General features: G+C 46.0%; 1 protein-coding gene across 1 annotated transcript in view; it reads left to right on the top strand.

Moving 5' to 3' along the window:
* Nucleotides 1-14,412, top strand: part of GNPTAB (N-acetylglucosamine-1-phosphate transferase subunits alpha and beta) — a 715,805-nt gene that overhangs the window by 613,672 nt on the left and 87,721 nt on the right. The window contains exon 18 of the mRNA XM_086919157.1: nucleotides 2,948-3,046. Coding sequence (XP_086775283.1) covers nucleotides 2,948-3,046 — 99 coding nt within the window. The remainder of the gene's footprint in view (nucleotides 1-2,947; nucleotides 3,047-14,412) is intronic.

Raw genomic sequence — 14,412 nt, 5'->3', positions numbered from 1 at the left:
GCTCAGAGAACTTAACTGGCTTGCAGTGAAAAAGAGATCATTCTTTAAGATCTGCTGTTTCATTTTCAAAGCCATCAATGGTGCAGGTCCCGTCTATTTACAAAAGAAACTCTGTATGCAGTCCTCCTGCCGCAATTTGAGATCAAATGCTATGACTTTGTTAAAGATCCCTCATATTCGAAGCATTCGTTCGGGGGGCAGAGCTTTCTCTTGTATTACTCCTAAATACTGGAACGCACTACCAGAGCCCCTACGCAAATGTCCCTCCTATCTGAGCTTCAGGAAACAACTCAAAGCCTTCCTATTCTAACCTTTCAGCCTTTGATACTCCTCTCTCTCCAGTCTCCTTCACCTTAGCCGTGCTGAGATGCCCTGGGTGAGTCATGCGCTATACAAAAGGTCCATAACATAACATCCTTGACCCACGGAAACCTAGTTCTGCTCATCCTCCATAAACCATCTTTCAATTAGGCTATAAAATCATCCCCTTGTACAAAACATAAAGAGTGGTGGGAAAGTTGCATTTATCCACGAGGAGTTGCTTACTAGCAATCTGATTAACTCACTAAATTTCAACTTGTTCAGATGCCTAACTGTGTTGACTACAAATTCGAATATCGCCAGTGGCAGCTGGTGACATGCATGAGTGGTGGGGAAAACAATAAATCATTTTGACCCACTGTCAGACACTGTGGGACCGTGAGAATGCCTTTAGGGTCCATGTCAAAGCTCTTAATCATGGCGAGTTACAAACAGTGTTTATAATAGACCACGACTGAGAGCTCTGGGGTTGAGGCCGAAGGCAGTGAGATTCTCTCCGTGCCTGCCAGTAAGTCAAAAAATTACAAATAAAATATGTACTTATCCACTGACTCTCCTCCTCTTTTCCTCCTCGGTGTTCTTCAGTTGGGGAGCACGTGGTTGCAGAGCTAACACCCTTAACTTTACCAGATGCTTCTCTCATGCTGCTGATAATGTTGAGCGCCACAAGAGAAGTGCTGGGATTGGTTGGAGCAGACTGTGGCCCTGTGCCTGCTCTCCACTCAAGACAGCTTGGGTTGGATAGTTTTAAAGTGGCACGTCAAAATGGCCATCGCAAGACAGCTGGCCAAAGTGACATGTACACTTTAAACTAAAGTGTGTACCACTCCTCCCCTGCTGCCAATCCGCAGCAACGGTGGCTTCGCCCCACCTAGAGGCTTGGCTCTGGAGCAGTTAAAAATAAAATGGTAATATATTTATTTTATTGCCTTTTAATTTTTCAAATTTGCAGCTTTTTTGTTTTTAGCAGTGGGGCGACGCTCCTCCGCCCTATTGGAGGATCCACAGCTGGATATCACCCACTTGGCACCAAAGGTATTTTATTGATAAATACCTTGATTATAGCACTGACCAACTCTCCTCCTCTTGTCGTCAGATTCTCCTCAGAAACTTGAACATCCACTCTTAAAAAGATGGCACAACCGTCTGCAAATCATTCCAGCCAACTAACACAATATTGCACTTTCCATTTTCACAATTCACAATTGGGGCTCCGCTCTAGATCTGCTAGCCATGAAGAAACACCACCACATGTCCCTAATTCTCTGAAATTGGATTGGGTAGACCATTACTTCACTCTCTAAAAATAATGACTTTAATGTACCCTCCCCAAGCAAAACGATAATGAAAATGGTAAAATCAAGGGACCACAAACATACTGAAAATGTACATTGGCAAAACCAATAAGTCAGGCTTTATTGTGCTAATATATTCAAACACATGCAAGCTCACATGCGCATAGGCGATATGTGCAATGTCTCTGTGCAATCTACCTTTCTATGCCTCTTTAGTCTGTTCCCTACTTTGTATTCCCATAGCTTGCTGTCCGAGTGCCAGGCAGCACTGCAAGCTTGGGAAGAAAAAAGGGCAGTGGCTGCTCCTCCGCTAAAGGGACGAACGTCACCCCATTGCTTTTAGGCAGTACAAAAAAAGAAAAATAAAATAACAACAAAATGCTGTTATCATTTTATGCCTAGAAGCAGGTGTTGGGGCGGGGCTTGGCTGTCATTGTAGCCAGCAGGGGTAGGAGGAAATATGTGCACTTCAATGTGCACTTCAATGCGCATGACTGTTTGGCCTGCCCTCTTGGGCCAGCCAAACAGTCATGCACATTTAGCATGTTCACAGCCAGGTGAGGAGCGTGCACAGGCTCCCACTGCCTGTCTGAGCGCTGAACCACGGCGCTCAGACCAGTCACAATACTGTTAACAGCAGGGTTGTGATTGGCTTGGGAGAGCCTGTGTGCTTCCTGTTCGGTCGGACCGGACGAGAGATGATGATGGAAGAGAGTCGGCGGCCTTACAAGGTAAGTGATATTACCTGCCGTGGCTGAAAAAGGGAGCACTGGCATAAAAGAAACACAGAGGCAGGTTATATGGAGACACTCTCTGTGCACTGATAATCGTGTTACAGCCAGAAATAAATGAGTTTCCCAATGTTTTGTTTTAACTTATTTTTATTCAGTCTGGAACCTATTGAAAACCTATTGAAAATGCACATTGCTTTGTACAGTTTTGAGAGAGGTTTAAGAAGTTCAGGACATCCAGGACTTTTTTTGTCAATGCGAGCACCTTCATCCTCCTTGGAGACCTTAACTTTCACCTAGAAGACAGTTCGGTGATAGTGGGCTTTACAAATACACATAATATAACAAATTCTCAGTTGAGAGAAAAGTGTTTAAATGCATAATTGAAACAATATTATTCTTGTTGATTTCTCCCTAGTACATGAGGAAAGTCGAATCCTTTAGAGGCATACTTAGAGCAGCACCTCTGCTGTGGCCAGCCAGTAATCCAAAATTCTTATTCATTATTTTTTAATTTTAATAGGAGTTGCAAATGTACTTAAAGAGTGATGCCTTTTGTTCCGGTATCATCTAATTGTTGCATATTGTGTGTTTGTGTAGGTTTGAAACCATGGGAGAGGAAGAAATTGCTTTCAAGATGATTCGCACAAATGTCTCTCATGTGGTGGGTCAGTTAGATGATATCAGAAAAAATCCCAGGTACTGTGATTTTGTTTTTAGTTCTATTTGTAATGTTGATGTCTTTGTTTGGTCGTTGCTCAGATTGTTTCACATCGTACAAAACGTTTTTGGTCATTTAAAGGAGAAAAGCATTAGTTGCACCCACTTACATTTTGGATTAGGAATTGATACTTAGTTAATCCAATTTCCACTATTGCCCTAACTATGACCTCCTTTGAAGAAGACATCTGGTTAAAAAATATCGCCCACATTGAAAGGCATATGGTCAGTGTAATTTTCCAGCCACTTTTTCCTCACCAGCACCTCCAACTCAAAGAGCAGGACATGAGATGCAAATATAATTTCATATCTCATGTGCTGAAGCTAGTACTTTGAATTAGTGCTATTATTTGTAAGGAAATGGGGTGTTTTATATGTTGTAGTTGTGCAACCTCCCCATGCAATACACTTACTAACCTCTTAAGGGCCCTTGGGTTTCATCTGTCAAACCTCAATTCGGGGTAGCTGTGGAACTGAGCAGCAAGACTTGCACAGAGAAACTAGTGGTACACCTTTAAATAGGACCAAAACAATTGAAGAAGAAATCAACACGACACAAGAAATCTGACACCAATTTATAACAAGCATTGGCATAGCAAATAGGTCTCGCCTTTGGGACCTGCTGCATAACTAAATACTTATAAGGTCCCAAAGGCAAGACCTATTGGCTATGCCAGTGCTTGTTTAGGACTTGTACCCTGCCTACAGTTATCTGAAAAGAGAAGTCTTCAACCCCTTTCTGAACATGGCTTCAGAGCTGACCTTTCTCTTTTCTAACGGCAGCTCATTCCACAGCTTTGCTGCCAGTAGCATCAAGGAGCAATAGCCCCACAGGCTTTACAGACTCTGGGCATTTAAAGCAGTCCACAATTAACAGAGTGAAGAGCTCTGGCAGGAGTGAATTCACAAAATCTGCTACTAAAATAAAGAGGCCTCTTTTTCTGGATTACTCTAAATGTGACCAGCAAGGTCTTGAAACAGTGTTTAACTTGAGCCACTGATTGCAGGTGTGGGACACCAGCACTTGTATTTCGAAACCGCCAACTATTTTCCTGTGTCAGATATTTACTGAGTGCAAGAGAGGGAAAATCACACAGACCGGAAAGATAAGGAAGAAAAAGATGGCAACACCGACCTAAACAGAAAAGGGAACTTGCAAGTGTGAGAAAAAGGGTCAGGTAGTAGATATTGCTGATGACACTCAGCTGGTGATTGGATTCAACAAAAGGGACAGTAACCCCTCAGGCCTAAACTCCTGTCTTCAAGAAATAGCCTCCTGGATGAGGGACTCCTTTCTGAAACTAAACGGGGATAAAAGTGAAATTATCGTCTTGGGAAATCGTTCCCCACTTGACATGAGCGAAATCTGGCCCACGGTCCTGGGTCCGGCCCCCATCCCCAAAACTCAGGTCAAGAGTCTGGGTGTTTGGCTGGACCAGGACCTATCCTTTAAGCCCCAGGCTCGGAAGACGGCCACCACCTGCTACGGTCTCCTCCAAATCTCTCGCAAAATTCTCCGAATCCTGCCATTCAGGGCGATAAAGATCATGGTACAGGCACTTGTTTTGTCCAGGTTGGTCTACGCAAACGCGCTTTATCTCGGTACCCCGATGGCCACTATCTCGAGGCTTCAGACCGTCCAGAATCGGGCTGCGAGATTACTGCTTGACATACCAAAAATGCAATTGCCAGACCAGCGCTGAAATCCCTTCATTGGCTTCCCGTTGAGGAAAGAATCAAATTTAAATCACTTTGTATCGCCCATAAATCATTCCAAAACCTAGGTCCCCCCATCCTCAAAAACGTCATCCAGCGCTACCAGCCCAACAAAGCCCTCTGATCCAAATTTTTTAACCTGGCGTCAGTTCCTAAAGTCAATAAAACCGGAAGTGGAGTGTTAGATCTGGAGGTCTCTTGTTGGCAGAGGTAACTACCTTAGACCAAGTAGGGACCCTTGCTTCTAGTCAGGGTGAAGGAATACACACAGTAGATAACCTCCGCTCTCCCTCTAGGTAGCTTGGTGCGAGCAGGCAGGCTTATCCCCAAGGCAATGTGTATAATAATTGCACTCAACACAACAATAATCCCCAATCCACCACAAACTGAGACCACACAGGTAAGTATATTTTATAAAAATATATAACTTTATCTAGTTTCAGCAATGTAAATAAGGCAGTTGCACGATAATCACTTTGTCATAAAAAAATGTTGCACTTAATTCTTAATGGTTGCACTTGTTATCATCAGGAAGCTTCTTTATCAGAAAGAATGTCTCAAGTCTCTTTAATCAGCCCGTAGAAAGAATGTCACTGATTGTTAATGAAGTTACTCTCAAAACGAGCAAGGAAGACAATGCCAGCGTAAATAATGCCCAGAGAATCCCCCTAGCGTCAGGGACCCTGAGCGTTTCAAGCGCGCCTCACCGGAATGCTGGGGGGGAGGGGGACTCCTTTCCCGGGGTCGGTATCAATTTAGGCCCCCAGGCGCACCTCGCGGGTGAACGCTCACTCGCACTCCAGCCCGGCCGGTCTCAGGACGCTCTCCGCCCGCTCTCAGTCCTTCAGGGAGCAGCGGGGAGCAGAGACGGCAGGCCGGGGGCTGGAGCACTCTGCAAGTCCCTCGGCGAGGTCAGGTCAATCTTCCCCGGTCCCGGCGGTGATTACGGCGATTCTTCGGCTCCTCGGCAGCTTCAGTCGAGGCAGCCAATCCCGTCGCGGCTCTTCAGACGAGCCCCTCTGAACGCGAGGCCGCCAACCAATGGCAGCGCAGCCTCGCCGATGACGCTCCGCACAATCGGCCAATCCCGTCGCGGCTCTGGTGAGGGGGCTCGACTCTCTCCCCCTATCAGAGCGCGGCGGGCTCGATCTTTAGCACGCAAACACCGGGAAGATTCGGGACACTTTCACGGGGGTTACTGACCCCGGGCTGCGACGGTGACACGGCCAGCAATTGTTTTTCAGCGCTCCTGGCGCTGAAGAGGCCCACAAGTCTCCGGTCTGCCCCACACACGTGTCGATGAACACGTCGATCTTGGCCACGCAGCAGGCTGGGTCAGCGCGGCGCCCTCAAGCAGATTAGAGAGCAGCCAATGCGCTAAGCAGGCAAACTACAGGGTTTCATGATCTCTTCGCCACACAGCAGCTTCAAGGGGCACAGCAGATTCTTGTAGTCCTTGGGCAACCTTTATGTTCCTGGGTTGCAGACAGGGAGCTAGCTCTTCTCAGGCCCTTGGAGATTCAGGTTGCAGACACAGCACACAGCAAAGTCTTAGCAGTTTCAAGCAGGCAGGGTCACAGCTCACAGCAAAGTCCCTTTCTTCTCCTCTCCTTCAGTTGGATAGCAGGATAGGTCAGCCCTTAAAGCACACAGCAAGGCAATGTTCCATCAGCTCCTTCAGCAGTCCTTCTGGCAGAGGTTCCTCTTGATTGTAGAATCTAAAAATCTGTTGTCAGGGGTCCTTCTCTTATACCCCAAAAAGTCTTTGAAGTCCTTTGAAGTCTTTTGAAGTCTTTGTGCAAGTGGGCCCTGAGCCCGGTCTAAACCAGTTCTGGGGTTGCTGGAGCACTGCGGTGTTTCTGGTTTCCTTCTGCCTGTCAGTATCAGGGTCAGAGGTGACATTTGGCCAGCAGGAGGGGGAGCCAGCAGGGTGGTCAGGCAGGCACAGCCCTGCACTATCAGATGCGATCTCCTCCCACTTCCCTGGCAGCAGATGCTGCCTTTCATCCACGGGCTGGCTTCAGATAACCCCTTGGAGGCTCTGCAGCCCCTGTCATCCTCAACCCAGACAGTCAATCCACAACCAGTCCCAGGCACACAGAAAGGTTAGACAAGAGAACAGCCACTTTCTAAAAGTACTATTCTCAAACACATAATTCAAAAACAACCTTTCCTAAAAGATGTGTTATTAAATTCTGAGTTCAGGGATATCAATCACTAATGTTCCATCTTGTTCCTATGGGAAGATAGGCTGGGATCCAATGGGACCAGCCTCCCCCATGTTACTCTATGGAGCAAGACAGCCTTACAGCAGTGAGCACACAAAATGGCTGCTGCTCACTACCAGAGCATGTTACCTGCACTAGTACATGCTCTACCTTATCCCTACACTGCACCCTGCCCAGGGGGGTACCTTGAGCCTTCCATAGGGGTGACTGAGGTACACAGACAGGGAAGGGTTAGGCCCTGCCAGTGGGGACACTGGCCAGGCGGACATGGCAGTCCACTGACTGCACACAGGCCCTGCGCTGGCAGGCCTGAGACACCATTTTAGGGCTACTCATGTGGGTGGCGCAATCTGCGCTGCAGGCCCACTAGTAGCATCTGTCATCACCAGCCCTGGCACACACAGTGCACTTTACTAGGGACTTCATGGTGATACAAATATGCCAATCAGGTATACCCAATCAATATGACAATTTACAGAGGGAGCACTTACACTCTGACACTGATCAGCAGTGGCAGAGTGTCCAAAGCATCTAAACCAGCAAAAACGAAATCCAGCACAGCATCAAAAATACATGAGTCAGAGGCAAAAACATGGGGGAAAAACCACGTCAAGGGTGTCAGGTCTAACATGGAGGCTGTCAATTCTCCCTGCACACTGCCAAATTCTGGAATTCCCTCCCTCCTTATCTTCGTGCCGAACCCAACCATCTCTCCTTCCGCAGATCCCTAAAGACACTGCTGTTTCCTTAACGTGTTCTGGTCATCTGCTTCTGTCTATCTTAAGCGCAGGGATGCTTCCGGGTAGCCATGCGCTATATAAATACCACTCAATGTCGATGTCAATTAAAACTACCAACTTTGGTATTACCAGCACTGACCTTTAATTGCACTGGCCACTGGCTTCTGAGCAGAGCTTCGAGCACCAACACTTTCTTTCACAAACTAAGCACTGCCTTGAAGTTGATCCTTTTATTGACTGGCAGCCAGTTAATATGCTTCAGACCTGGGCGGATGGACTACCTGCTAGGGCATTCAAGAATCAGACGTGCAGCAGCATTTTGAACCATCTGTAATGTACTTATTAGTCTTGCAGAAATTCTTAAATATAGCAAATTGGTGTATTCCATTCTAGAGATCACTAGAGCATGTACGATTAATTTCCTGTGTATGAGGTGGTAAGTTTAATTTAACTATTTCAGTATAGCAAAAGATGTAGCTGTGATTGCCTGGAGTTGGTGTTTAAAAGAAATGTGACATCATTCGAGAAATAAAGTAGAGGAGGGGCCGACTATTATAGTACAATGCGTTGCATCGCCTCACAATGTACACTACATACTGGAAAATGTATATTAACAACACCCTTTTAAGTGGGAAGTATAGACGCTCAGAAACTTCGATAATTTTGTCCTTGCATTCAGGCTTCATAAAAACATGAGTATATTTGCAAGAGAATAAACAGTCGGTGTGTGTGTGCTTGTTTAAGCAGGGAGAAGGTAGACTGCTTCAAATTAGTTTAAGTCACTAATCTGTTTAAAGGCAGAGATTAGCCTGTGGTAAAAATTCTCGGATTCATGCTTTGTAAATTTAAATCCTAGAGTGACTTCAATTCATCAGATATTGTCGTTTGTCAGATTGTAGCGGGGTGAGTAAAGTGCAGGGAGGTGAAAATTGACCTATGTGGCTACATACTGACATGCTCAGGTTTTTAAAAATATCCCGGAAGTTTTGTGCAAACAAAAGTGCTAAATGGGGCGTTCTGCTGTAGAGTCATTCTGAAGTCATATTGAAAAAGAGAAATGCCACTCACAAATGAACATCGGATACCATTTAAATAACAATAAAAAGTAAAGCCAGATCGAGGCATTAGTCCTAGCGCTCTCGCATAACTTTCTGTTTAAGGACGGGACCAAAAGCACTGCGTGACACTGGTAGCGCATGCCTTAGAAGTGCAGTCAAAGGCGGCACGCGGCTGCTCCTCCCTCCACCGGGAGCAGTCAGAGGAGGGAGCAAAGACTGCAGAGTGCAGGATGGAAAGTGACAAACAGCGGGACTCAACCAGGGGTGCTGACAGGGCATGAGCGAGACGCTGCCCGTGCGCTCAGCTGAGGGGCACGGCAGCTCAGAAGCACGTGTACTATAGCGCCCAAACTTCAGCTCTTTACGGGGCAGACATGCAGTGCTGGGGTTCGCACACAACGGATATTCGGAACGGGATGCAGTTCACTTATCTGTGAAAGTGTAACTTCTAATTCGACCCTCTCGGGGACACACACACCATATATACCCCAATAACCAGTGCTCGTGGACCTCTGTCTAAGGGTCCCGATCTGTAACTCAACTATGAGCTTTATTTTCAGCATTTCCGCTGGGTGACAGTATGTCATCCTAGCAAAACCACTGTTTCCTTATCTTCAGTAGTCATACTACTATATTAAATAATAATAATGTGTTTCGAGCAAACTGCTCAGCCTAAAGGTACCGAAAGGTTTTTTTTTTTCGGATGCTGCTCTATTAAAGCGTTGCCCTCACTTCACCCCCATGAGTTTAGTCTAAGTGTGAACTCCCACGGGTGGTCAATGCGTCTTCAGTGACCAAGACTAACCTCGCGCCAGCTCACAGAGGCGGCTGGGGACGTCAAGGACCCGCTGCCCCAGAGAGCGCAGTTCCATTGCTCAGCCTTGGGCATAGTGTGTTTACCCCATAGCTACTATTATTGCAAACATACCCTGCTGCAGAGACCCTTCCTGCTTCCTTTACAGACACTGCTGTGCAGAGTCTTTGATGATTGAACCCCCTGCTAATGCTGTTCCGAACTTATCAGAGACTAGTGCACCCCCTTAGCCAAAACGTATCGGAACGCTAGCCGGATAGGGCCAGCCACCCACGATCAGTCTGTGCAGAGCCGCCGTCACTCCACTGCACCGACACGCTGCCCGCCTGTCGCACTAAGGACACGAGCATATTCACCCCGAAACCTCATTAACAGTCGAAATGTCTACACCCCAAGCAATCATCAATTAAATAACTTCGACAAACTGAGAGGGTCAAACCCGCACAGCAGAACACACCAAGCTGCAGATCCCCCGCTCGACTTCCATAAGACCTATCCCTTTTTAATTGCATTCAACAAGAAAACTTTGTTGCATGTGCATGAACTGGAGCCGAGATATGAAGAGGTGTCAGGCATACAGAGAGGTGAGGCAGAGCACACACAAATAGCACAGTGAAGGCGAGGTGGCTTAAGGTCATTAACATCGCTCTGGGGGCGCTTCGGGATCACTTACCTGTAGAGCTTGGTGATTAAAACCCCACACGCTTAAACATGATGGCTTCTAAGCCGCTGCATTGCTGGGAAGTTCTTGGAGTGAGTCTCTCAGGGAGTGCAAAGGGGGAGGTAGCGCTGTCCTTATTAGTCTCCCTCCCTCTGGCTCACGCACCCAGTCAGGGTCCTTCCCACTCAGAGGAGGAAGCACATTGTAAGACGAGACAGGCAGCACATGCTCTCAGCTGGTGCACAGCCTCCGCCTGCAGCGCTAGCAGTGCTCACACTGGCCTTGCGGCGCTGGGGACACCTAGCAGCGCTCGTAATGCTTCGCCGCACTTCTGCTGTGCTGGCCTGCCCGTGCTGCACGTAACCGAAAGGGGGAAAAAAGTAGAAAAGGACCCGATCCTGCTGGCACTTAAAAATAGCTCGAAAGTGGAATTACATTTTTCTTAGCCTCAGGCCCATGTTTTTTACAGCATAGGAGCTGAATCAGCAGAGAAAAGAAAGCGGACAGGGTAAAATATATAAATGGAATGCGCTGCTGCATGAGGTTGGAATTTTGAATAGTTACGAATATTCAGTGGCCACGCTTACAAGAAGAGAGCTGTCACTTCATTAAAAAAAAAAAGCAAGCGCTGAAAGACAACTGCTGCCAGCAGTCCATTTATAGCCTTTACCTTACAGGAGCGAGCAGCGGCGGGCACGATAATCACAAACCGATGGTGCCGCTGCTCGCTCCCGCAAGGTAAACGCCCCACATAAATGAGGGCTCATTGGGAACAGTGCACATGCACGAGTTTACCAAAAGGTCCTGAGTGATTCCAATAGGTCTCCTAAGCAGTGCTTGCGCACTGCTTGGGTGAGACCTAAAAATAGGTTGTATTTTTATAAAAATGTAGATACTAGAATGAAAAGCATCCACTGGAGGTTCCAGAGATGTACATTTTACTAAAAATAATAAATCTGCGTAATTTCCCTCAATCACAAACAAGCCTTGGCAACTTCAATGACTTAGACACTTAAAACCTTTTTCTTTTTAAAACATAAGTAAGTGACAATGCGGTTGGTTAAAAGTACTTCGGGCAACCAACTCCAGTAGGGAGCTAGTAGGGGGAACCAGCAAGGTCCTCTAGCCCCAATCTTGGGTTGTTTGTTCTGTGTCAGGAAGGACCTGCCTGGCAGTTTTGCCTGGAGTGTTCGTAGTGGAGCAGGGTAGAGACTGATTTGCACATGGCTGGGTCAAAATTCAGATGTGTGCAAAATAACGTTGGATCAGTATGCAGCCCGAGTAATTAACAGTGGCTGAGATTCAAGCATTACACCCATCACTATTTTGCATACTATGCAGTAGTAGTGTACAGATGTGTACAGGGTTTCCCTTGCTTTTGGCATGTGCATGGGATCCTTGCCGATGTATGTAACTGATTAACACTGGCCATCTGAAGCACCAAGACCAGTAGTGGAATAGGTGTCACATGAAGAAATTAATATGAATATACAGGCCAGGAGGCTTCAGGAATATCTGGCAGTTGCCCTGGGTGAGGGGACTTCTCTATGTGTTGGGAGAGAAAGAAAAACCTCAGCATGTGGGTGTATCTGATCTAGGTTGGATACAATTTGGGCAGATTGTAGAAATTCAACGACTTTGAAAATTTTCTTTTGCAGAGCTTGTCTTAGCATTTTGAGGTAACATCAGAGAATTGCTGAAAGATTCATCAGTACATGTTTCAGAATACATAGATCTTCCCTTTCAAAAGGGGGGGCCTTCCTCAAAATCTGTTTTACTAGTTTTAGCCCAGACATCCTTGGTTTGGTATTCCCCCAAACAGTTTGCCTTCACTCCTCCTGTTTGCTGAGTTTGTTTTATTGGTGTTACGACTCTGTGTACTGTACCACCATTAACAAGTGGTAAAGTACTTGTGCTTTCTTCTTCAAACATGGTAAAGTTTACTATAAACCTGATTAGCACATTGTATTGCTTCCCCCTCCCAAATAATAGAAAATACCTCCCTCCCACACCGAGGAAGAAACACAGCAAATCAATAAAAACACCTGGAAAGGTATTTCACTCTCATAAAATAAGTCACATCAAAAGACTGTTCTCAGAATAAGGCATGGTATTTCATTGGTTCAATACTCTCTAACAAAATAGCTTTCCCATATGTCAAATGAACAACATTCAAGTGTGTGTGAGTTCAGTAGTGTGTGAACTCGAGTTTCCCTACTATATTTTTCCTTGCAATATTATATAGCGCGAACTCGACAACATGGCATGAGCACAGTTTACATTATAGAAGAACACATTCATTTGTGGTAGGCACGGGGAGACAAAGCGATTTGCCTGGAATCACAGGATGTTGAGCTGATGCCGAGATTCGAACGTAGCTCCCCATCTCTAAAGTTCGCAATTCTAGAACTTGTGGCAGGAGGTGTGTCTAAAGGTGTATGTCGGTGCTGGCCATCAATAAGAGAGACCTGTGCATTTTTTAAATGGGTGGTGAAAAAATATGAATATGTTGCTGGAGATGTGGGCCGCCGTGCCACCAATGTACTTACCGGGAGAGGGTAGACACCCCTTATTCCACAACTTTCTTTCCGCATACCATCACTCCGCATACTTTCATTACGAAAGTACCATGACTCCGCAATACCATTATAACGCATGGCATTGCATTTGATATGCTTTTACCACGCATACATTTACAACGAAATTCGTTGTAAATGCATGAATGGTAAAAACATGTTTTTTTTAAATGTTTGGATAAGGTAAGTATGGGTATAGGGGTATATGTTTTGGGGTACTGAGGTATATGTTTTGGGGTGTTTGGGTATTTTAAGGGTTCAGATATAGTTTTGGGTTACGGGGTACAGGGGTAGTTTTAGGGTTTAGGGATAGGTATGGGTTTTGGGGTACAGGGGTATTTTTAGGGTTCGGGACTAGGTTAGGGTTTTGGGGTATTTTTAGGGTTCAGGGGTAGGTTTGGGTTTTGGGGTACAGGGGTATTTTAAGGGTTCGGGCAAGGTTTGGGTCTTGGGGTACAGGGGTATTTTTAGGGTTCAGGGCTAGGTTAGGGTTTTGGGGTATTTTACGGGTTCGGGCAAGGTTTGGGTTTTGGGGTACAGGGGTATTTTAATGGTTCGGGGAAAGGTTAGGGTTTTGGGGTTTAGGGGTATTTTTAGGGTTCAGGGCTAGGTTTGCGTTTTGGGGTACAGGGTTATTTTTAGGGTTCAGTGCTAGGTTTGGGTTTTAGGGTAAAGGGGTATTTTAGGATTCAGTGGTAGGTTTTGGGGTACAGGGTTATTTTTAGGGTTCAGGGCTAGGTTTGGGTTTTGGGGTACAGGGGTATTTTTAGGGTTCAGGGCTAGGTTTGGGGGTACAGGGGTATTTTAGGGTTCAGGGGTAGGTTTGGGTTTTGGGGTACAGTGGTATTTTAGGGTTCAGGGCTAGGTTTGGGGGTACAGGGGTATTTTAGGGTTCAGGGGTAGGTTTGGGTTTTAGGGTACAGGGGTATTTTTAGGGTTTAGGGATAGGTTTGGGTTTTGGGGTACAGGGTATATTTATAGGGTTAAGATGGGTTAGTGTTTAAGGGTGTTGGGGTATTTTAAGGAGTAAGGGTGGGTTATGATTATGGGGTGCAGGGGTATTTAAAGGGAGCAGGGTGGGATTAGCACACGATATGAGACATGGCATGAAGGGCGGAACGTACCACACGCCCCCAGCGTTTGTCACGCCCACAGCACACACCCACAGCACAACGCAGACACTCCCACAAGGAACTACTTTGCTGGCACGGTTCTTTTACCTTTTAAATGTATATGGTGGGCGTCTACATAGCCTATGTCCTATGCAACTGCCCTTTCTAACGCTGTATTGGGTGTTGTGATTGGTGCTGTGGTTCCTGAGATTACCCGCCTCAAAGGTTTGGGCTCTCTCTTTATTATATTACTATGGATATATATACACACCTATAAGTAAGCAAATGAAACTGTGAAATGCATGGGATAAAATACATGCAGATGATAACAATGCAAGACATCCACTGCAAGAAATAAGAAAGATATATACACTAAATACATCAGATGATTATAACCACTGGAGACGTTGTGCACACAAAGTCAATAATCAAAAATAAAA

This window comes from Lissotriton vulgaris, chromosome 1_1 (assembly GCF_964263255.1).
Source record: "Lissotriton vulgaris chromosome 1_1, aLisVul1.2, whole genome shotgun sequence".
In the NCBI taxonomy this organism is placed as follows: Eukaryota; Metazoa; Chordata; class Amphibia; order Caudata; family Salamandridae; genus Lissotriton; species Lissotriton vulgaris.
Note: the sequence above shows the minus strand (reverse complement) of the source record. Positions and strands in the feature narration are given on the sequence as shown.